Raw genomic sequence first — 22,658 nt, forward strand, 5'->3', positions numbered from 1 at the left:
TTTGAATCTGTCCCCATCTTAGGCTACTTTCTAACTGGCGTTTCTGGGTCCGCCTGTGAGATCCGTTTCAGGGCTCCTCTCACAAGCGGCCCAAAATGCATTCTGAATGTAAAGGATCCGCTCAGAATGCGTCAGTTTGCCTCCGTTCAGCCTCCATTCCGCTCTGGAGGCCGCTTGCAGCGTTTTGATGTCCGCCTGACAATGCGGAGGCAAACGGATCCGTCCTGACTTACAATGTAGTCAATGGGGACGGATCTGTTTTCACTGACACAATATGGTGCAATTGAAAACTGAGCCGTCCCCCATTGACTTTCAGTGTAAGTCAAAACGGATCTGTTTGCATTATCGTGAACAAAAAAATATTTATATATTTTTTTTTTTGTTCATGGTAATGCAAACGGATCCGTTCTGAACAGATACAAGCGTTTGCATTATAGGTGCGGATCCGTCTGTGCAGATACCAGACGGATCCGCACCTAACGCAGCCTTAGCAGCAGAGGGGGGACGTTCTCTCTCCTGTAGATGAGGCACGAATTCTGTCCGGATTATCGGAAGTTCTGGATTATCTGACATTGTATTTTCTTCTCTCAGTCTTTCCAATGTATCGAAAATGTATCACATTGCCAGATGAAAGGAATGGGATCGACTGAAAGTCAAGGCAGTGAATGTGTGTGTCTAGTGCCCCCCTTTATTTCCAGCCACGATCAGTGATGATCCCCGCCCCCCCAGGGGCGCTCCGGCGCCTGTTTCCCTCTGCTAATTAGATTTTCTCGCTCTGTTTTCGCGGGATCCGTGTGCGGCGCTGCGTGCTGTGCAGATGGCATCTTGCAGTTTTTTTTTTTTTTCTTTTGGTTTTGTTTTATTGAATGTGATTAACCTTCGTGGCTGCAGGGGGCGTGGACCGGTGCGTTGTCGGCTGCTGTGGACAGGAGGCCGGCAATCGCCTGGGTGACCTTGCAGGATGTCTCCGCCGTGATGACACTGCGCTCACGGGAAATTTGGAACGAAAAAAAATATTTAAATCTGCAGTTGTGCCCCTAGTGGGGTCTGCTCAGTCATGTGACCCTGAGGGGAGGGGAGTCGCGGTGGATGTCAGCAGCAGCCGCCGCACAGAGGAGTTGCCTAGCAACAGCACAGAAGCCAAAGAGATAAATCAGGCTAGGTTTTTTTTTTTTTGGGTGGTGGGGGGGTTGTAGATTTATGCAACTACATGATGGGGAATCCTTTAACTACGGCTTGGTGTAATTGTCCAGTGCTGAAGCTTTGTTACATTGTATCAGTGAGTCTGGCAGAGGATGGTTTAGACTGGATACAACTGTAACACGCCCTCAGCTGTCAGAAGTCTACACGGTTTCAGCTGCTGAGTTTTCACAAAGGTGTCGCCATTCACTGACTGCAAGCAGGAGATTAAAATGGCAAGGAATTGTTAAGTTGGTGCCTGGACTCCTTTCATTTTTCAGAGGCCTTCTTAAGTATGAACGGAGCGACCTGATTGGTTCCCTTGGACAACTACTCCTCTTGTCCTTATTTAGCACGTCGCCCCAGCGTGGGCGTGGCTGCTGTGACCACATCCGTCTGGGACTGAGAAGATCATCCGGTAAACCCTCGACCTCCTCCTTGCGAAGCGGCTCCTATCCACGAGCACCCGTCTAGGAACGTGTGCGCTGCCCCTTTAAGAATCCCATCTTGCACCTGGTACAAACGGATGATCTCAGCGTTGCGTTTTCTGCATCCTCGGCGCGTGGATCGGGGGAGCGGTGGATGGAAGCCGTTGCTTGGATACGGCTAGTACTCGGAATCCTGTGAAAAACATGTTTACGGAATCATTCAGGACGCGTCGCCGCTTCTGTCAGGAAGTGCGGTGGATTACACAAGGCGACGGGCCGCCCACTGCCCCAGGGATGCCCGCCTGCACTCCTGACATGAGGTCCATCATACAGTCTAAAGCTCCACGCTGGGAGTTGTAGTCTTGTAGGGTGAACGTATTGGTGTCCCGATATAACCTACCAAATATATTGCATTTGTTTGGCAATTGGTCCTGTACTCCAGTCACTACCAGAGCTGCATTTACCATGCCACCGGCTTCCAGGCTGCAGACTACACAAATCGCTGCTGCCACCTGCTGGTTTAATGTTTGCTCTGCTTTAGGGGACATAGCATTCACTACAATCCTAACCTGCACAGACCCCTGCAGTAATGTGTGATTGACCCGCTCACCTCCATCTCCTTATAAATGGGTCAGACCACTTGTCCACTGTTCTCCGACGCCGCTTCTCTCCTGGAGGAGACACTATTCTGTGAGGGGTCCTGAGTGTAGTGAAGGGGCAGTGCCAGGATGCCACCCGGAGGACAGGAACTGATGGGAGTGATGCATTCTGGGTGTGGATGTCTCGTCTTGTCCACCCTGCTCCTCCTCCACATCCCTGGAGTAAATGCAACAAAACCGTGGTCAATTACACCGACGGGGGAAGGCGATAAGTAATGCATAGATGGTCCCTTGTAGGACCCAGAGGGTAATGCAGGTCACGGCCGTCTAGTCCTGCTGCCATCACTGACAGCATCGCAGCTACACGGAGCCGCTCGCTGCTGCTGAATGATGGGCTGCAGTGATGACGCTTCTCTTACTATGGAGAGATAAGCGTCAGGGTCTCTGCAGTCATAGCACAAAATAGGTGTGTGGCGGTATACTTGTCATTGTACCGCAGCCTGTGATAGACTGGAAGTCAGACTGAAATTCTCAAAGCAGCAGCTGCCACAAAGAGAGCAAGTGACTGTCATTCCTGAGATGCTTGTGTTTTATGTACTGCTCAGCGATGAAGTAGAGACATGTGTGAGGGAGGCAGAAACAACGTGCAAATGTATTCCCCGCAGCAAGAATACGGGTCACTGTGTACATACATTACTTATCCTGTATTATACTCCAGAGCTGCACTCACTATTCTGCTGGTGCAGTCACTGTGTACATACATTACTTATCCTGTATTATACTCCAGAGCTGCAGTCACTGTGTACATACATTACTTATCCTGAATTATACTCCAGAGCTGCACTCCCTATTCTGCTGGTGCAGTCACTGTGTACATACATTACTTATCCTGTACTGATCCTGAGTTACATCCTGTATTATACTCCAGAGCTGCACTCACTATTCTGCTGGTGCAGTCACTGTGTACATACATTACTTATCCTGTACTGATCCTGAGTTACATCCTGTATTATACTCCAGAGCTGCAGTCACTGTGTACATAAATTACTTATCCTGTATTATACTCCAGAGCTGCACTCACTATTCTGCTGGTGCAGTCACTATGTACATACATTACTTATCCTGTCCTGATCTGGAGTTACATGTTGTGTTTTACTCCAGAGCTGCACTCACTATTCTGCTGGTGCAGTCACTATGTACATACATTACTTATCCTGTCCTGATCTGGAGTTACATGTTGTGTTTTACTCCAGAGCTACAGACAGAAGTTTGCTTCTTCAGAGCTGAAATCTCCCTGCATTCTATGTGTCTGCTCAGAGCTCTGGTGATTTGCATGCTGGGTATTGTGGTCCTTGCACCAGGCTCTGTACAGGACTTGATGTAGAAAGAATTGAATGCCTCCTGGCGCTCGGCTGAACTGTTAGATTCTGCTTTTGCACCTACTTGCTGACTGTTTCCAGTGACAACCAGCAGAAATGACAGTGGATGCAGCCTTGAAGTTCCCGGATGGCGGTCACTTTCATGCCTTCCGCTTTTCTTCATTTGCAGGCAGATCGGGAGAAGCGCAGAGAAAAATTTCCCTACTAGATGACATTTCATCGCAATGTCCGATCGTTTGGGGCAGATATCCAAGGGAAAGGATGGGAAAAGCAAGTACTCGTCTCTCAACCTGTTTGACAAGTATAAAGGGAAGTCAATAGAAGCTGTCAGAACCACAGGTGAGGGGTCTGCTGTGTGAAGGAGACTGTCCTGGAGGAAGAGCGCCTCTCCACAGGTTGTGTCATCTAGTGATATGCCCCCATTGTCTGAGATGGGAATACCCCTTTAATTAGTGGCAATACCACTTGCAACCTGTGAACAGGGGTGACGCTGTTTTTAGAAGGAGGCAGCCATGTTTTTCTGAACTCGGACAACCCTGTTAAGTTCAGGGGAACAGTTGCTGCAAATTGGTTAGAAATTTGGAAATGCCATAAATGATTCATAGATTGGGGTCTTGTGCCCCCCCCCCCCCTCCCCCTTCCATTTTGCAGCTCCGCGCACTTTTCTCCATTGTGGTCTTAGGCATACACTGTAAATTTATTAGAATACTTGTTTAATTATTTAGTTTTATTTGCAAAATCTCTGCTTGCTTGTTGTCAGTGAATGGAAACAAGTAAGCAAAGCAGCGGCCTGAAGTCTTCTGTTTCCCCTACATGAGTTCTCATGCCCGGGGTTGCACAGAGTATAATGTGTGTTTCTCATCCCCCCCCCAGTTATACCTAGACATGGCTTACAGAGTCTTGGGAAAGTTGCCGCTGCTCGGCGTATGCCTCCCCCTGCAAACCTGCCAAGCCTGAAATCTGAGAACAAAGGAAACGACCCCAATATTCTTATAGTGCCCAAAGACGGAACAGGATGGGCAAACAAACAAGAGCATCCAGACCAAAAGAGGTGAGAGCGGAGCGCCCTCTCGTGGCGGAGCGGTCTGTAACCTGCCTGTCTGCTTACGTTAACCCCTCCTTTCACCCGCAGTTCCAGTGTGACAGCTCCTCAGCAGCCGGAGTCGCTGCCGCAGCAGGGTTTGCCGAAATCTGTCTCCAGTTTACAGAAACCGACCACAGTGAACAGTTCGGAGGTGAGTTCCTGCCCCGAGGGAGTGAACGGAGCAAAGTCATGTGCATTTACCAGTATAGTTCTGTCATCTTTTATCTCTAGCCCCCCCCTCCCCGTCAGTTTGGCCCCGATAGGTGGATTATGCAGCATTACAGGGGCGCAGTGTTCATGGTGCAGCGCTGGGGGACTGATGGTCGCTCTCCTCCCTGTCACCAGCTCTTTTCCTTGGTGGGATTTTTATTCTTAGCTCCTGTTTTGCATTTGGTGCCCCCTGAAGAATCGCTCCCAACACCCAGACGCCTGCCCCCCGGGGCTCGGGAACAGTCTCCACCGTGGTGTTAGCTGCATAGAAGAATTAACCCAGAGATGGCGGGGAGGAGGAAGGGCGTGTCAAGGGGTCCCAGCCATCGTCGTGGAGCCTGGCAGGGGTTGGCCCATCTGAGACCCGCTGCTATCTCCATAATGGGGCCCCCGAAGTGAAGGCGAGCACCCCACATTGACAAACAAGTGCGCTCAGCCATTTTCAGAAGTCCCATAGCAACGGAAGGGGAGGATAGGTCATCATTCTTACATCAGCGGGGGTCACTCCTGCTGCTCTCGCCGGAGCTCTGGTGGGCTCGTGGCAGCTCCCCAAGCACAGCGCCGTACATAGTCTAGTGGCTGTGCTTGGTATTGCAGCTCAGCCATGTTCACTTCAATGGGGCTGAGCTGCAACTAGGCCATGTGACTGACGTGCGGTGACATCACATGGATTCGGAAGCGCCTGCAGCGCTCATGGAGCACCAGGATCTTGTAAGAGCTGATCGGCGGGGTCACGCTGATCTGATATTGGTGACCTATCCAGAGGATCGATATCAATATGATTTCCAGGATGACCCCTTTAACATCTGATCTCCAGGGTTAAGAGCAGCTGGATCGGCAGCGATCACCTGATCGGCTGCTTCTGTTGGTTTGGTGGGGCAGCCATTGTCCAGGCTCTAGGTATTGCCCCACCCCCACGGATCTGATACTGATGAGCTATCCTAAGGACAGGTCCTCAGTATCTACAGCCCTGACAACACCTTTCCACAATGCAGCCCCAGAGACCACCGGTGGATCTCGCTCTGGCTCCTGATGCGGGCACCACTGGTAAATAGCTGATTTAGCAGGGGCAGCCGTGGTCAGCCCGGCATTTCTGCTGCAGGGTGACAGCCATTCGTGTAGACTGAGTCCTGCAGAATGAATGCTTCATGTCTAGAGCGTCTCTATTCTGGTTGATATTGGGGGTCTCGAGCAGGCGACCTCCCTCTATGATGTCTGTGTGGCCTACTAGAGGTGGTCTTCAGGTCATTCTCTCTATTACCAGTGGATGTGGAATGTCCTGATCTCCAGGGACCGCTGGAAGCAACTTGACCATTTTTTATTTTTCAGAATATAAGTTTAGTGCCAGGTGGACCAAAGTCATGGGCTCAGCTGAACGGAAAGCCAGCAGGACACGAAGGTGGTGAGTATAACATTAGCGCCTCGCATGTGGCACCGTCCAGCCCCATGGGCGCCCTTCTACCCTCATCTCTGTCCCATCTCCTCCGCAGGTTCAAGGGGCTCAAACCGACTGTTGTCCTTCTCTCCCGAGGAATTTCCAACGCTGAAAGCAGCTGGCGAGCAAGACAAGGCTGGCAAAGAAAAGAGCGGCTTAGATCCGTCGTATGGGCCCGGACCAAGCCTCCGCCCCCAGAGTAAGCCCCTCGCCCTGCTTCCCGGTAACCGCTCTGAACGTTTTATTGTCCGTCCTCCCCTCCCCCGCTTATGTGTGTGTAGAGGGAGTGTAGTGCATGTATTTTCCGGTGTGTGACAATCATTCGCCTTATTGCGCTCGTCGGTACAGAGGTTTCTTATATTTTTAGCTTTTATTCCCAAGCTCCATCTTGGATAGAAATTGACAGGTGACCAAATGGCATATACATAATGGTGGTCGCAGGGGGCCCAGGCTGCGATGGACAGCCGCCCTCCGCACCATTCTACACCGTGATGAATGGAGGTAGCAGTGCTGAGAAGGTGAAGGGGCTCCCAGGTCACCTCCCCGCCGGCCGGAGCTTACGGTTTTATACAGTCAGCCTGAGGCCGAGTAAAGTGTAAGACCCCATCATATGCATACCCTAGATGTGGGTGCATTTCACATGCGCAGAAAATAAAAACAGAATTTTTCATTAAATCTGCAAATCTCAAAAAACAAAATATAGCATCATGGAGTCTGATGCCTGCCAGACGTGGTTCCTGCACGGGCGCAGTATTGAAGAAGCCACGATTAGTGTATCCAGCTCCTGTGCAGAACTGTCTGTCACTATGGTTACAGACCTTACGTAGTCGCTTGCCTCCCTCTTCTACATCGGAAACCTCAAGTTAAAGGGGTTTCCCAAGGTGTTGATATTGATGGCCTCTCCTGAGGATATCTGATTTGTGGTGGTCAGACTCCCCAGACCCCGCACTGATGTGCTGTTCAATGAAGTCTCTTCCTAGCTCAGTGACGTCATGTGGCCTAGGTCCAGCTCTGTCTCATTCAGCCTGCAATACCAAACATTACCACTATACATTGTATGGCGCTGTGCTTAGTAAATGGTGACTGAGGCCACAGCATTCAGCCTCTTCATACAGCTGTTCAGCAGGGGGGCCATGGTTGGGCCCCCAGAAAATAGGCAATATCATAATCTCGGGCAATCAAAAGTAGGGATGACCTCCACAAGGACAAGCCCTTTAATGGAGTTATTGGGTCCATCTTTCTTCCATAGTTCCCCCTGACCTGTGTCTACTACACATTTATTTTACAGTTATTTCTTGTGTTACGGTGCAACCTCAAGAACCGCTTTACAAGGAATGAAATTCTGCTTCATCAGTGTTCTGCTCTCCTCTTAAAGGGGTTGTCTCATCTGGGATATGATATGCCACCCATGTCAGGTGCTGTCACTATCTGTAGAGCGGGGACCCCCAAAGTGAAGGCGGGCACGCTGCTCATGCGCGGTCGCCCTCCATTCACCACTGTGGGACTCCCAGAAATAACAGAGCCAGCCCTATTTTGCTATTTTCGGAAGTCCCATAGCAGGGGACAGAGGGTGACTACACATCTGCTGTCTGTTTACTTTGGGGGTCCAGTTCTGCAGATAGATGTGGACCCCACCTCTAACATTGATGGCATGTCCGAGCACTATGCCATCAGAGTCCCATAATGGCTGATCTACCAGGTCGTGTTTGATCTGTTATGAGGTTGACTGTGTGGGTCTTATCACAGCTGAGGGTTTGTTACAATTTGTGTTGAACTACCAGAACTCTGGGTTGTTATTGCACCGATACATTGTAACAGTCTGGAGTCCTAGATATTTGGACTGAACACAGTTGTAACCAGCCCCTATCTGTGAGATGTATAACCTTTTATATAATCAATGTTTTCGTTCACTGACAGCATGCAGGGACCTTTACAGTGCAGACACTAAGTACTATAGAGAATTGCAGGACTTCTCCCGGTCTGTCTTGGCCTGAGGGGCTAGCGGTCATGTCCACCTCTGATAACCTCACAGTTGTGGCATCTTGATGTTTATCTCGTTTCCTTTCATGCTCCCGTTGCAGATGTCACCAGTTGGAGGGAGGGCGGTGGGAGAAGCATCACCGGTGGCGTCTCTCCAACCGTCTCTCCTACTGAGCCGGGCAGCAAATCCACTGCTCCTGCAGATAGTGCCCCCTCCACAGTGCAAGCTAGTAGTGACCCTAAGGAGCTCTCGCTGCGCCCGGCTCAGCCCACCAGAAAAGGGGCTTCACCGTTCATGGGAAACACCTACCATCCACCTACATACCATGATATGCTGCCAGCTTTTGTAAGTATAAATTGCCATATTTTATGAGATGCTTAATACTCGCATGAACTCCTGTAATGAGTTACATCCTGTATTATACTCCAGAGCTGCACTCACTATTCTGCTGGTGCAGTCACTGTGTACATACATTACATATCCTGTACTGATCCTGAGTTACATCCTGTATTATACTCCAGAGCTGCACTCACTATTCTGCTGGTGCAGTCACTGTGTACATTACATTACTTATCCTGTACTGATCCTGAGTTACATCCTGTATTATACTCCAGAGCTGCACTCACTATTCTGCTGGTGCAGTCACTGTGTACATACATTACTTATCCTTTACTGATCCTGAGTTACATCCTGTATTATACTCCAGAGCTGCACTCACTATTCTGCTGGTGCAGTCACTGTGTACATACATTACTTATCCTGTACTGATCCTGAGTTACATCCTGTATTATACTCCAGAGCTGCACTCACTATTCTGCTGGTGCAGTCACTGTGTACACACATTACTTATCCTGTACTGATCCTCAGTTACATCCTGTATTATACCCCAGAGCTGCACTCACTATTCTGCTGGTGCAGTCACTGTGTACATACATTACTGATCCTGAGTTACATTCTGTATTATACTCCTCCAGAGCTGCACTCACTATTCTACACATTTCAGAGATTACCTTCTCCCTGCTCGTGTTCATGCGGAGGACGATCTGTTCTAATATGTCGGCGTCTTGTCTCTTCAGATGTGCTCTCAGCACTCTGCAGAACCCACTGGGACATTGGATCGAGCTTCCTTCCCCGTCCTTTCCTCTCAATCTCGCCTTGAACCTCGCGTACCCTTTAGACAATATCAGATGAACAGTCAGGATGGGTGAGTGAATACTCCCGTTCTGTGTACTCGGCAATCCTGCCGCAGCTTGTACATTACCCTGGTCCTGACTGTATCCTGTCATGTGTCTGATAGCAGAAAAGATATCAGGCCTAGCGGTGGCGGTTTACGGCCTGTGCGGTCACAGCGCCCTCAACCGGAGAGGGCTCCGCGAGCCACCATTATAAACGCAGAAGATCTCAAAGAACTGGATGACCTGGACAATGACGCTGAAGACGGCTGGGCTGGTGCGTATCGGAGGCTACAGCGCGCTGCGACCCCAGGATTAATACTTGATTAATAGTGATCTCCCTGATTTTAGGCATTCACGATGAAGTGGATTATTCTGAGAAACTAAAATTTAGTGAAGATGAGGAGGAAGAAGAAGCCCCGAGAGACAGAAGTAAATGGTAGGACGGAGTTGATGGCTCTTTGGGGGTCATTCTCTGGATGTTCTTGTAACACACTGAGCTTCTCAGAATTGGAGCTTTGCGCTGCTCCCCTCCCCGTGTGATGGTCTCATATTTTATTTTATTTTCTTTAGGATCGGCTGGGAGTGCCGGAGGCAGCGCCAAGTTTCCTTTAATTCTACTGAAGGCACCGAAGCCAAACACCCTGCAGAGGATGGGAAAGTATGGAGCGAGCAAGTGGCACATCCACGCCCAACCAGAAGGGGGCAGGAAGCTGTGCAGACCACTCCACGGAAAGCCAACAGCTGGGCCGCCGTAGCTGAACACCCGGTATGGAGGATAAAGTATTCGTTTATATGTGCTGCCCTGCAGTCCGTTATCATTCTCTTGTGTATTGATTTATATTATTCCATAGGGGGCAGTATTCTAGCAGTTATATCTGTGTACACAAGGGGGTGGCTGTACCTTTTATTGTCTAAGGGTATATCTAACATATCGGAGCTCACAGAGTGGCCCACCCGTGGTGGTGAGCATACCTAACTGGTCTCTGCTGCTGGATTCGGCCTCTGTTACTCCACGGCCGGGTCTTCATCTTCGGGGTGCTCTGATATCAACATGCTGTTGGTGGTGGCAATGTGACCACTGCCACCAAGAGCTGGCAACAGCTGTGACCTGCTCTCCTTGCGACACGTGGCAATTCGTCTTGACACAAGGGGAGCTGCAGCAGTCGTGACCTGCCCTGATGTTAATATCAGCACATCCGTGAGATGAAGAGACCGAACCCAGCGTAGGGGATCCGGTAAGTATGATCACCGCCATGAGCCTCCTATAATGTTAAGTAACCCCTTTAAAGGCTATGAACACCTTCAGGGCAGATATATATATTTTTTTTATGATAGTATTTGACCTAACCTATTTTGGGCTAAAAATCCCTTTTTCAATTGGTTTTTATTAAAATCTTTTAGCAGTTTTTGTCCTACAGTATCTTAGTCTCATCATGTTGCTGTTTTGACGGATGAATGTGTATAGCGCTTATCTCTGATTTCCCGGCAGCTCATACACTCATTGCAGTCAAATTGTTATCTGATAGGAATATGGCTTAAAGGGGTTTTCCCACCTCAGACAATGGGGGCATATCGCTAGCATGTGACCCCCATTGTCTGATAGGTGGGGGACCCACATCTGTCTCGTAAATGGAAAGTTGAAAGTCACAGAGGGCACATGCGCGGCTGCCCTTCATTCATTTCTATTGGGCCGCCGAAAATAGTCGAGCGCAGGCTTTGAAAGCTCCGTTTTACATGAGGGTTGCGGGTTCCAGAGTGGGGCCTGTGCCTGTCAGACAATGGAGGCATGTCCTAGCAATATGCCCCCGTTGTCTGAGATCACAAAACCCTGTTAAATAAGTGTTTATGAGCGGTCAGTCGTTCAGGGATAAGGGCTAAACATCAACATGACAGGGCTCGGTGTAAAACTGCAACGAAGATACTGCGCAGCGAGGCTGAAATTTAACCCTGTAGGACAACAACTGCTGAACATTTGATAAAGGTTTAGACCAAAATGAATAATAAAAAATAAAATAATTGCCCCCGAAGGTGTTCATTTATACATTTAAAGGATAGGAACACTGTAATGGGGTTGTGAGATTCTCCAGTTTGGTGGTTTGCCCGTGCTGGTTAATGGCATGCCGCTCTGTCCTTTCATACAGAAGCCTTCGGCAGTCTCTGTATTGCGGCAGCCTTCTGTTGAGGAGAAGGAAGAGAAAGCTCCTCCGAGGCAGAAGTTCGTTACCTCTGAAATATCAGAAGCAGTTGAACGAGCTCGTAAGCGACGTGAGGAGGAAGAGCGCCGGAATCGCGAAGAACGGTTAGCGGCCTGTGCTGCAAAACTAAAACAGCTGGACCAGAAGACCAAACAGGCTTCTAAATCTGGGGCCGAGACTCCGAAGCGAATGGAAAACAAAGAGAACGAAGACCCCAGATCTCCAGTGTCAGACCGAAGCATTCCTCAGGAGAACGCCCAGAATTTCCGAAGAGGTACGGCTTTGAGAGATTACGTATCGGAGGGCATCGTCACTGGTGGCCCATGGCTCTGTGGCCTCCTGTTATAATGCAGTGTCCTCAGGCTGTATATATCTTATATGGAACTACAGATGGGTCACTGATTTTTATTTCTTTATTTGTTTCTTTAGATTATTCCCAGGAATCTCCCTCCGAGTATATAGACGAGGAGCCTCCTGCAGCCCCCAGAGCTGAGAGCAGCAGTGAAGATGACTGCAGAGAGTCTGCGTCTCCAGTGCAGGATTTCAGCAAGCACCAGAAGCTGATGCCACCGAGGTTCCAGAGGCAGCAACAGGTAATGGGTTATGTGGTACTCTGAGCCCATGAGGAGGGGATCTGTAATCGCTGGTATATTACTGACTCCGGGGCAGAAGACGGTCATTTCTAGGAACAGATCAATTCACATTAGTTTATCTCTATGGATGAGCGAACATGTGTTTTCAAGTTTGGCGTACAAGGTTTGGGTTGTCTAAGAATTCAGTTATGGATTCCGCTACCATGGACCATAAGTTATGATCCGTGGTAGCAGAATCCATAATGGAAATCTTAGATAACCCGAACCTGAAAACACAAGTTCGCTCAACACGATTTAAAGGGGTATTCTCCTCTTGGATGATGATGGCCTATCACTAGGATTTGCCATCAGTGTCAGATAAGTGCGGGTCCCCCATTAGTGCTGATTGTCAGTGACATCTATTGGCGATGAGAATGCTGAATTATGACTATAATAATAAAATCAATTTTATTAGGTGTCTAATATAAAGCCTGTATTATACTCCAGAGCTGCACTCAATATTCTGCTGGTGCAGTCACTGTGTACATACATTACTTATCCTGTACTGATCCTGGGTTACATCCTGTATTATACTCCAGAGCTGCACTCACTATTCTGCTGGATAACAGTGCTGTAGCCTTTGCGCTCCTATCGTATGCGGGCCAGTTATATCAGATGAGTGTACAGTGCCCGGGGTGGAGAGATCTCTGGTAATGCGGGTTGCTGGAGAGGCTTTTAAGCCTCAGTTATGTGTAGTCTTTAAGGCCCGTGTTCCTGGTGATGTAATGCTGTGCGCTGTCCTGTATTCTTAGGAGCAGTTATACAAGATGCAGCAGTGGCAGCAGCAAGCTTATGTGGCGTCTACCCACTCCAGCCACCCGCGCACCTTCTACTCCCATCCCCCCCAGGTGTTGGGGTTTGATCCTCGCTGGATGATGATGCCTTCCTATATGGATCCCCGGATTCCTCCCGGTCGTGCTGCTGTAGATTTCTATCCTTCTTCCATACACCCACCAGGTTTGTACTCTGCATACTACTGGGAGTCTTTGACCGTGTATTATGCTTTACTGGGTAGTCCCCTTGGCACACCTGTCCATTAGGGGATGTCTGAATTTGATGCCCATCACTGAGCGTGCTCTGTCAGCTGCCAGCGCTTCTTCTTCCTTCTCTGACCACAAAATCATCTTGCTTTCTTGCTAGGTGTGATGAAACATATTATCCAGCAAGAAGCTGTGGGTGGAGGCTGCCAGCCCGAGGATTGCCAGCCGTCAGAACGCAGTCCTCAGTCTGCTGAACCGGTGTCTGGATGGAGCCAGGAGAGTTACATGCACTTGCAGAGCAAAGCCTATGCCCTGGCGCAGCAGAAGCCGATGGACGGTGCTGCGGACGGCTGTTACAGCAGGTAATGGGATAGAAACTATAGTCTCCTGTAGTCAGCTGTCACATTCATTAGACTGGATGACTTCTTATATCTGCTGTCCATGTGAAGACCGCGCTGTGATACTTTGAGATGTAAACACAAAGTCGCCTTGAGTTCTTTGACGTTTCTCTTTTGTCTTTAGGAATGAGAGCTCTTACTGCTCCCTAAGGGAGAGGTCCGATGCTGTCCATGCCCACCAAGAGTCTTTAGATGAGAGGGGCGAGGAATATCTTATTGGAAATTATGAGAAGTCTGCGGGGGTGTTCAGTAGCTGCCTCTCGCCCCAAAGAAAGGGTCAGGACAGCTCCTACCATCATCTGGAGAGTGTGGCGGACTCTGGTGTCATTGGGGGGCCGCAAAGCAGTGCGCAGTGCAAGCAGTCAGAGTTTATGAATGACAAGAAGCCGCAGTTTAATGGTTGGGGGTATGGGCATCATCAGAAGTCTTCTGATACGGCTAGTAGTGCAGAAGAGGAGCCTAAAGAAGAGCTTAATGTGGTCCATGAGGCATGGAAAAGGCAAGAGCAAGGAGGTCAGGACTCTACTGGTGGAGCAGACTGGAGGAACGAGTCCGTTCCCAACTCTAACCAACCACACTCTGAAAGCCTGGGAAGGAGTCGCCGGACCGGTCCTATAAAGAAACCCATACTGAAAGCTCTTAAGGTGGAGGAGAAGGAACTAGAGAAAAGCAAACCCGAAACGAAGGAGCCTGTGAAAACCATGAAGGAAAAGCTGCTCTCAAAGCTAGACAGTGCGCCAAAAGTGGAGCCTGCGCCTATAAGCTCCTCCTCTAGCGCTCAGGTCGAGGAAAAAACCCAACTTGGCGTCCAAGAGTCTGAAAATGTTCCCCAGGAGAAGATTGAAAAAAGTTGGGGCACAAAGTCATCTGCTCCTCGTGAGTCTAACTCTGTTCCTCAAACCAAAAAGAGCAACTGGATATTTATTGATGAGGAGCAGGCTTTTGGGGGTAGAACCCGAGGCAGAGGAAGAGGGTTCAGAGACTTCAGTTTCCGAGGCCGAGGTTCTGCTGGCCCTTATAATGGTCAGAGGGTCAACCGAGGCCGAGGGCTTCGAGAATTTAACCCCACTGAGGATTTTCGAAATAGGTTCTCCCGGCGGCGGGGTGTTAGTGAAACCCACAGTGAAGGGTCTGAATATGAGGAGCTACCCAAACGTAGACGCCAGCGGGGGGCAGAGAACGAACCCCCTATGGAAAGAGAAGCTGATGACACAAGAAAAGGAGACTTCCAAGATTCTTGGCGATCCAATAGAAATTACTCGGATGACTCAAATAGTATAGACTCTAAATCCCGGGCCCCGAGGGCATTTGGAAGATCGCTTCCTCCCAGGCTTAGTAACAGTTACAGCAGACGGCCATTCCCCTCTAAGGAGTCTTCACACTGGAACGCTAAGTCTGGAGGGTCTAATTGGCAAGAGTACAATGGATCATCAGAACCATATGGAACACGGCACAGCGCCGACCGAGAGCATGGCGGTGACTACAACTACACTGACTCCCTCCATCATAGGAGAGGCTTCGATGAAACCCAAGGAGATGACAGGCGGCCATTTTTCCAAGATGAATATTCGGATCGAGAGAGTTTGGACAAAAGATCATTTGTTAGAAGACGACCGCCTCGTCAAGATAAACCCCCCAGATTTCGGCGTCTCAGGCAGGAAAGGGAAACTGCCGGGCCCTGGAGTGGGGAAGAGGTGGGCGGCTATGTGAACAATCATGAGCACTGGCAGGCCCGTCCAAAGATGACCTTTCCTGAGAGACCCGGGCCACCTGCCAGAAGATCTCCAGATCGTCCCTACCACAACTCCGACCACGTGAACGAGGATTGGGAAACTGCATCTGAGAGCAGCGACTTCAGCGAGAAGCGGCCAGGAGAGGCGGACGGAGACGGAAACCTTTCTGGAAACGGCTTCTCTGAGAAAAGAGAACTGTCTAAAAGGAGCTTCTCCAGCCAGAGACCTCTGGTAGACCGACGCAAGGTGGAAACCTCTGGATATGATGAGAGGCCACCAAGGGTCGGAGGGAATCCTCGTGACTACCAGCAAAACTCCACCTCTGCCAAGACTAGGTAAATTCACAGAGAGGGCTAGTGTTAGCAGGGGATTACATGCAGATGGGTTTTCTGCAGTTATATGTAGCCCAGACTGATGCATGTTACCTGCACTGATACATTGTAACAAACTGTCAGGACAGGAGAGAAATGTGTGCTGCTTGCTTGCTTTCTTGCAGATGGTTGTAAAGCCTGGATATTACTGTAGCAAACCCCAAGCTGTAAGAAGTATTGGGTCAGGATTAGATTTTAGCCTCTGCACGTGTCTTCATTCACTGATCGTAAACAGATGTCTTGAAAATGCTGTTTTATAAAGCATTATGGAACTTCTGTCTCTGTCTTTGAAGTCGCTGTTCTGAAGATTCTTATACGCAAGATGGCAGCCACCACCGATACGGGTTAGAAAGGTCTGCTCAGTGTGACAGCGGAGAGGCTTCAGGCAAGAGCTTGGAGCGGGATTCCAGGCCGGCAGGGCTCAAAGCGGGCGAGAAGTCGGAAGCCATGACTGCTTTTGATCTGAAATACGGAGGTGAGCCTCTTCCCTCTGATACGATCTCTGTGAGTTGCAGGTAAGCAGAATTAGATTGTCCATTCATGTCGCTGCTCCTTTCAGACTCCGTTATTGAGGAGGACGCCGAGGCGGGAGCAGAGTCCTATTCCGACATGAACAGTAAGCCCCGACGAGCTCTGGACAAAGATCGCAGGAAAAAGGATCAGATGGTTCAGGTGAGAGCCGAGGGCTAGATTTCAAAGGCCACCCCTACTGCACCTGGATAGGTTCCAATCTGTCTGCCATCTGATTTAGGTGACTACCAAGAACAGCAGCCTACAATCAAGGATTCCTCCTCGTTTCGCCAAAAAGCAGAACGGCATGTGCCTGGACCAGACTGAGGTTCCTGGTAAAGAGATCTGGGAGAGCAGCACTCAAGGTTAGCTGCGACCCTTCATGTCACGAGTGTAATCTATACATCTAGATACGGAGCGCGAGGTCCTCGGCTGTGGGTCGGTCCACATCGCTGGGCGCAGCTTAACTCCTAGCCATCAGACAGCGGGGCTGGGCATTACATTGCCTTTTTATTTCCCTTTCTTTTACCAAAGGTGATGGGTCCAACCTTGACCCAGCCCCCTCTCTTGGGGCCACATTGCAGCTTCTGTAGTACGTCCGTCCTTTTCTAAGCACTGATGCCTCTGTAACTTCACTTGGCGACACCCTTGGGGCCCTTGTTTGTTGGGGCGATCTTTGGCTTGATCGGAGATTGTGCTTATTCACCTGAAGGCTCCTTAGATATCTGGAGGAGTGATGGTACAAGATGCATCAGGCTGTCCTGCTTTGGCACCTTCCACATTACAGCATATACGATTCCCTCTCTAGTTATGGGTGTATTCCTGGAAGTGAATGGAGCAAATGATGCAGAAGTCCCACGATCGGTACATGACCGATAATTCCCAGATGTTGGCTAAGACTCTCCAATCTTGTGCATTCTCCTTCCAGGTATCTCCGTTCAGACCGGCAGTGATACTTGGAGCAAGCCTGGCAGCAGCTTCAGTACAGAGTCTGCCTCCTCAGAGGTGAGTTTTCTGTCTGCATTATATTCGCTGATCCCTGTGGTCTCCCGGCCTCTGTGATGTTCCAATAGATCCTGCCGATCCTTTACCATGTACTCAATAGGAAGGAAGTGAAGAGAGCTATATACTGAGGGGCAAGTCTGCATCATTGGCGCTGGGGCTCGTACACACAAGAGTTAAGCAGGGCAGGATTTGCGCTGCTCTCCTCTTACCGAGTCTTTAACCTAAACTGACCATTATAGAACACTAACCCCATGATCTGCATTATAGTCCCCATATTGGAATGCTACTTACCGTATAGCTGTCCGTCACTTATTTTCGCAAAAAAAACACTTTTATTCAATATGTTAATTAGGTTCTGAAGGTGCCCAGGGGCGGCATTCAAGTGGCCAGTGCCCAGGCCCCTCGTCGCTTTTCATATAAAACCCCTCCCCTTTCACCCCTCTGGCCCGCCCTAGGTTCTTCCGAAATCCAGCGCAGTTCACAAGATTCGCTGCGCCTGCGCACTTCATTCCCCATTATGGGCAGAGGCACAAGGCTGGCTAGATGTACGGGCTGGCACATGCGCATTAAACGCTCTCGTGCCTCTGCCCATAATGGGGAATGAAGTGCCCAGGCACGGCGAATCTTGTGAACGGCGCTGGCACGGGATTTCTGAAGAACCTAGGGCGGGCCAGAGGGGTGAAAGGGGAGGGGTTTCATATGAAAAGCGACGAGGGGCCTGGGTACCGGCCGCTTGAATGCCGCCCCTGGGCACCTTCAGAAGCTAACGTATTGAATAAAAGTGTGTTTTAGCGAAAACAAGCGACTGACAGCTATACGGTAAGCAGCATTCCAATATGGTGACTATAATGCAGGTCATGGGGTTCGTGTTCTGTAATGGTCAGTTTAGGTGACAGACTCCCTTTAAGGCTCCATTCACACGTCCGCAAAATGGGTCCGCATCCTTTCCGCAATTTTGCGGATTGGGTGCGGACCCATTCATTCTCTATGGGGATGGAATGGATGTGGACAGCACACAGTGTGCTGTCTGCAGCCGCAATTGCGGAGCGCGGCCCCGATTTTGGGTCCGCAGTTCCGCAAAAAGATAGAGCATGTCCTATTCTTGTCCGCAGCTTGCGGAAAAGAATAGGCATTTCTATGTGGGTGACGGGCTGGTGTGTTGCGGACCCGCAATTTGCGGGTCCGCAACACACCACGGACGTGTGAATGTAGCCTAAAGGTGTTCTCTGAGACCAAGAGATCACTGTCCTGACTTCATGTGACTTGTTGTTCTTCAGGGTTTCAAAGGCAGCCAGGGCGACAGTGGCATTGACCTGAGCGCTGAATCCAGAGAATCGTCTGCCACTTCCTCACAGCGTAGTTCTCCATATGGGACAATGAAACCAGAGGAGCTGAATGGCGCAGTCATGGAGTCGAAATCTGACTGCCCTAAAGAGCAGGGTCAGAAACAGTCAGAAAAGAAGGTGAGGCCCTATATGATAGACCAGACTAGCCTGCAGATAGGCCATGAAGCTGACGGGAAGGTTTCACCGAGGGATCTGCCATTGTCAATAAGTCCGTTCACCTGTTTCCTAGTTGTGGGTTGGTTTTGACTCCAGTCCTTGTCCCTTGCTTCCATCCTGCAGGAGCCAGACTCTGGGCCGGGAATGAACAAGGAGCACAAACCCGGTCCCATTGGCAACGAGCGCTCTCTAAAGAACCGGAAAGGTTCAGAAGGGGCAGAGCGATTAGAGGGCAGTGTGCCTCCTGTCAATGGCGTCGAAATCCACGTGGATTCTGTTCTTCCTGTTCCCAATATTGAATTTGGAGTAAGCCCGAAAGTGAGGACCGTCTTCCTTCTGTTCCTAGTCTGGTATGGGAGATCCGAGCGTTCATAGATGTGTAACGTCTTTCCTCCCCCTCAGGATGCGGATTACTCTTTACCCCCTGGATCTGCTCCTGGACCTGCTGCTAGCTCCGTTGTGAAGCTTCAGGACGCCCTAGTGAACAAGGTGAGAAATGAAAAAAAATCCTCTCGTTATCTCCCAATTCTATTCAGATGCCCCTCAGATCCACAGCACATCACAATACACGTTTCGAATGTGACATCCGCATGTAGCGACACAAGGAGTGCCTCCGATCCGGTAAGTTGTTCCCATTTAACTGGGGTGAAATCTGTCATTAAGTAAATATACTCAAGTGGAAGAATTGTTCCTGATTTTTCTATATCCACAGCAAAATCTACATTTAATACATGTGGATTTTGCTGCCAGCTTGCATTGAGATCTTTTGGCAGAAAGTCTACCACGTGTGGACCTTGCCTTCTAATTGGCAATTTGATCCTGTGCCATCTGGGCAGTGCCCACACAAGTTGGATCAGATACCTAGCAATGTGCTGCAGCCAGTGGGTTACTTCTCTCCGTGTTCCAGTAGGGGGCACTGCCGTTTTCCATTAAGCTGCAGAGCAGTCTCTGATGTAGCAGCATTGCTTTTCTAATGGGAATATGGCCTCCAGCACTGGAGACCGGGCGCATTTTGTGTCCCTGCCGGACCAGTTTGATGATCCAAAGCTCTGTCTGGATGCTTGGCATAGAATCAAAATGTAGGAAGATTTCCTGGTGCCAGGGTCATATTGTGTGAGCAGAAGCTCCGGACTGTCGGGGTCTTGTGTCTGTATCAGGAATTGTTCCGGTTTATCTGACTTGCTTCTTTCTCACTGGTCTTAGGCTGGTCTGTCACAGTCCATACCCATGCTGAGAAGAGATCATCACCTGCAGCAAGGGATGGGACTAACCCCCATGTCATACCCCACTGCCGACCTTACACTGAAGGTAGCGTCCTCCTCATGATGGCCTTTGGGGGGGGTTTTCTACAACAGATTTCCATATGGTCAGCGGAGCTTCAATGCATTTCATTTTCTTCTATCCTGCAGATGGAGTCTGCCCGCAAGGCCTGGGAAAACTCGCCCAGTTTGCCAGAACAGAGTTCCCCAGCCGGCCCTGGCTCGGGTATACAGCCACCCTCCAGTGTTGGAACGTCAGCAGGTGTCAATTACAGCTCATTTGGTGGAGTGTCAATGCCACCCATGCCCGTTGCCTCCGTGGCCCCTTCAGCATCTCTTCCAGGTAATTTTGCCTTGTTCCACATGTACTTTGTATCCCCTTATGATTGTCGCCTCTGGAGCTGTATCCATAATTCTGCTGCTTCTTATAACGACGTTCCCGGCTAGTTCAGTGTGGTCCGTAGTACCTGCGATGAGGTGCGGCACATTATACTGTCAGTCTGCTGGTTTTGATTACAGCTCTGGGGGCGAGTTGAGCGTGTTGTCATACTGAAGGTCTGTCAATAGATCCTTCTGACCCTTCACTATGTACTCAGGAGATTCCTTTGCCGAGAGACTTTGCCCTGATGACTATAAAGTATCTTCTTACATCCTCTTCCTGTGTTTTTTAGGTAACCACATTCCCCCTCTCTACCTGGAAAGTCACATGTTTGCAGGGCAGCCGCGCCTGGTCCAGCAGACGATGCCTCAGCAGCAGGGATACCAGCAGGTCTGTCTTCTCCTGATCCAGGGTTTCTTCCATGTAATATGACTCTGCCTCCATGATGTTTCAATAGATCCTGCTGACCCTTCTCTATGTACTCAGAAGGGAAATGAGGAGATGTAGTGGCTGAGAGGCTGATGTGCACACGAGTTGGATCGCTGCGCATGTGCAGCCCAGGCCTTGAAAAGAGTCAAATCTACCTGAGAAGAGTCCTGGATATTATAATCTCCTGCTCTCCGCCCATCTGCTGATGATTGGCAGTTCTCTCCTAGAGAGAGAGAGAGAGAGAAAACTAGGTAGGAGACTGTCAGTCATCAGCAGGAGATCATGAATGACCAGGACTCTTCTCAGGAGGCCGGGACTCTTTTCTAGGCCCAGTCTGCAGTGATTGTGATGTTGGTTCTTGGCAGTCACTTACTTTTAAATGACAGACCGCTGAAATCATCTCACCGGTCTCTACTTTATACTGCCGCTAGTATGGGCAGCATAAAGTACATTCCTCTAGTGATGTGGTCTAATTAGAGAAAAAACAAAGTTTTATATACAAGCAATTATACGTCACCGGCTGGAGAGTTCTGCACGTGCGCCCGATCCATGCTAGCACACGGCTTCAGTTTATACCTAGATAGAAGATGCCATAAATGTTCCATAGGTCCTGGACCCGCTCCCATGTGTAAGAACAGGGCCCCACCCTGAATAAGGAGTACACTGCACATACGTGGAATCCTCTCCATTCGCTGCTGTCAGGTGAGTGCGCCATAGCAGTGGATGGAGCACGGCTTGCTCTGCCATCACAGCCGGGCCCTGGTCTTCAGGTCAGGACGGGTTCCTCACCTAGCTCACATTTATAGCATATTCCAATGTGAAATATGTTTTTGCAGTAAATAGGATTTCTCGCCCATTTTCCTTGGGGGACACAGAAGACCTTGGTATAGCTCAGCTCCCTCGGAGGCGTGACACTAAGTGAAAACTGTCAGGCCCCTCCTCCACAGCTATACCCTCAGCCTGGAGAGAGAGACGGCCAGCTGCGTGCTCTGCAGGGCTGTTTTATCCTTGTTTAATTTTAGATTTTTACTTTTTTCTTTTTCTTCCAGACCATCAGGGACAACAGAGACGCAATAGACCTCTCTGTTTCTCCCGGGGTTGAGCTGCGCCAGTGCCGGTCAGCCGCACTGCTGCCTCCCCCACAGAAGGCAAGGTGGACCAGGGCAGCCTAGCTCCCCTGCATCCCGCCAGCGCAAGGGTCGCCCGCACGCCAAGTGCCTCTTCCAGCGTCCTGCCACTACGGTGCCAGTAGTTGAAGTACGGTGCCTCTGGACCCTGCTGGACCTAGGCTGGCCCCTGGGGTGCCGCAGGGCGGCAATCTGCTCTCCTGGCCTCATAGGACATGCAGCTGGCTGTCTCCCCACCGCTAGCTGCAGAATAGGTTCAGCCGCATTGCCTCCCTTCTCCTGGCATATTATTCCCTTAGCTAACACTGCACGGGCACCTGGTCTCGGGGTCCCCCCCATCCCCTTACCGGTGCGCTGCTCAGGGCCAGGGGCCCGCTCCTGACGGCCCGCAGTGTAGGCACCCTTGGCCAGCATGGACTTAGCCCGATGCTTCAACAGGCCGACCGTCGGTCCATTCCGGTCGGCCGGGCGCTGCAAATTTTGACCCAGGCTTCGCCACCTGCTGGGCCGCAACTCCTGCGGCACCCTTTTGGCAGGCTTTGCGGCCCAGCCCAATTCCGGCGCTCCTTCCCGGCCCCCTGACTCTTCCGGCCCGCGGGGTGGACACCCGCGGCCGGTATGTACACGCGCCACTCCGGCTCAGGTCCCGGCCGGTACCTCAGATACTG

General features: G+C 50.2%; 1 protein-coding gene and 3 non-coding genes across 19 annotated transcripts in view; all 4 read left to right on the plus strand.

Annotated features, from left to right (window-relative positions):
- PRRC2B (proline rich coiled-coil 2B) overlaps nucleotides 1–22,658 on the plus strand; it is a 33,860-nt gene that overhangs the window by 6,025 nt on the left and 5,177 nt on the right. For 4 of the 16 annotated variants that reach the window (XM_040405884.1, XM_040405887.1, XM_040405898.1 and 1 more), the window contains exons 2-26: nucleotides 3,755–3,924; nucleotides 4,459–4,636; nucleotides 4,718–4,820; nucleotides 6,209–6,281; nucleotides 6,370–6,537; nucleotides 8,396–8,640; nucleotides 9,372–9,499; nucleotides 9,593–9,744; nucleotides 9,819–9,906; nucleotides 10,041–10,236; nucleotides 11,612–11,939; nucleotides 12,095–12,258; nucleotides 13,050–13,254; nucleotides 13,438–13,639; nucleotides 13,800–15,743; nucleotides 16,073–16,254; nucleotides 16,339–16,451; nucleotides 16,531–16,654; nucleotides 17,218–17,294; nucleotides 18,572–18,757; nucleotides 18,920–19,114; nucleotides 19,199–19,417; nucleotides 20,000–20,104; nucleotides 20,206–20,398; nucleotides 20,727–20,824. In XM_040405884.1, coding sequence (XP_040261818.1) covers nucleotides 3,810–3,924; nucleotides 4,459–4,636; nucleotides 4,718–4,820; nucleotides 6,209–6,281; nucleotides 6,370–6,537; nucleotides 8,396–8,640; nucleotides 9,372–9,499; nucleotides 9,593–9,744; nucleotides 9,819–9,906; nucleotides 10,041–10,236; nucleotides 11,612–11,939; nucleotides 12,095–12,258; nucleotides 13,050–13,254; nucleotides 13,438–13,639; nucleotides 13,800–15,743; nucleotides 16,073–16,254; nucleotides 16,339–16,451; nucleotides 16,531–16,654; nucleotides 17,218–17,294; nucleotides 18,572–18,757; nucleotides 18,920–19,114; nucleotides 19,199–19,417; nucleotides 20,000–20,104; nucleotides 20,206–20,398; nucleotides 20,727–20,824 — 5,781 coding nt within the window. In that variant the 5' untranslated portion in view covers nucleotides 3,755–3,809. The other 12 variants (XM_040405893.1, XM_040405894.1, XM_040405892.1 and 9 more) reach the window with 11 other exon arrangements.
- On the plus strand, nucleotides 17,343–17,426 carry LOC120978325. Its single transcript, XR_005774075.1, has one exon. It is a non-coding gene; the product is annotated as a small nucleolar RNA SNORD62 (small nucleolar RNA).
- LOC120978326 lies at nucleotides 20,600–20,685 on the plus strand. The gene has a single exon (XR_005774076.1). It is a non-coding gene; the product is annotated as a small nucleolar RNA SNORD62 (small nucleolar RNA).
- Nucleotides 20,872–20,952, plus strand: LOC120978324. Its single transcript, XR_005774074.1, has one exon. It is a non-coding gene; the product is annotated as a small nucleolar RNA SNORD62 (small nucleolar RNA).

Source organism: Bufo bufo, chromosome 8 (genome assembly GCF_905171765.1).
Source record: "Bufo bufo chromosome 8, aBufBuf1.1, whole genome shotgun sequence".
NCBI lineage: Eukaryota > Metazoa > Chordata > Amphibia > Anura > Bufonidae > Bufo > Bufo bufo.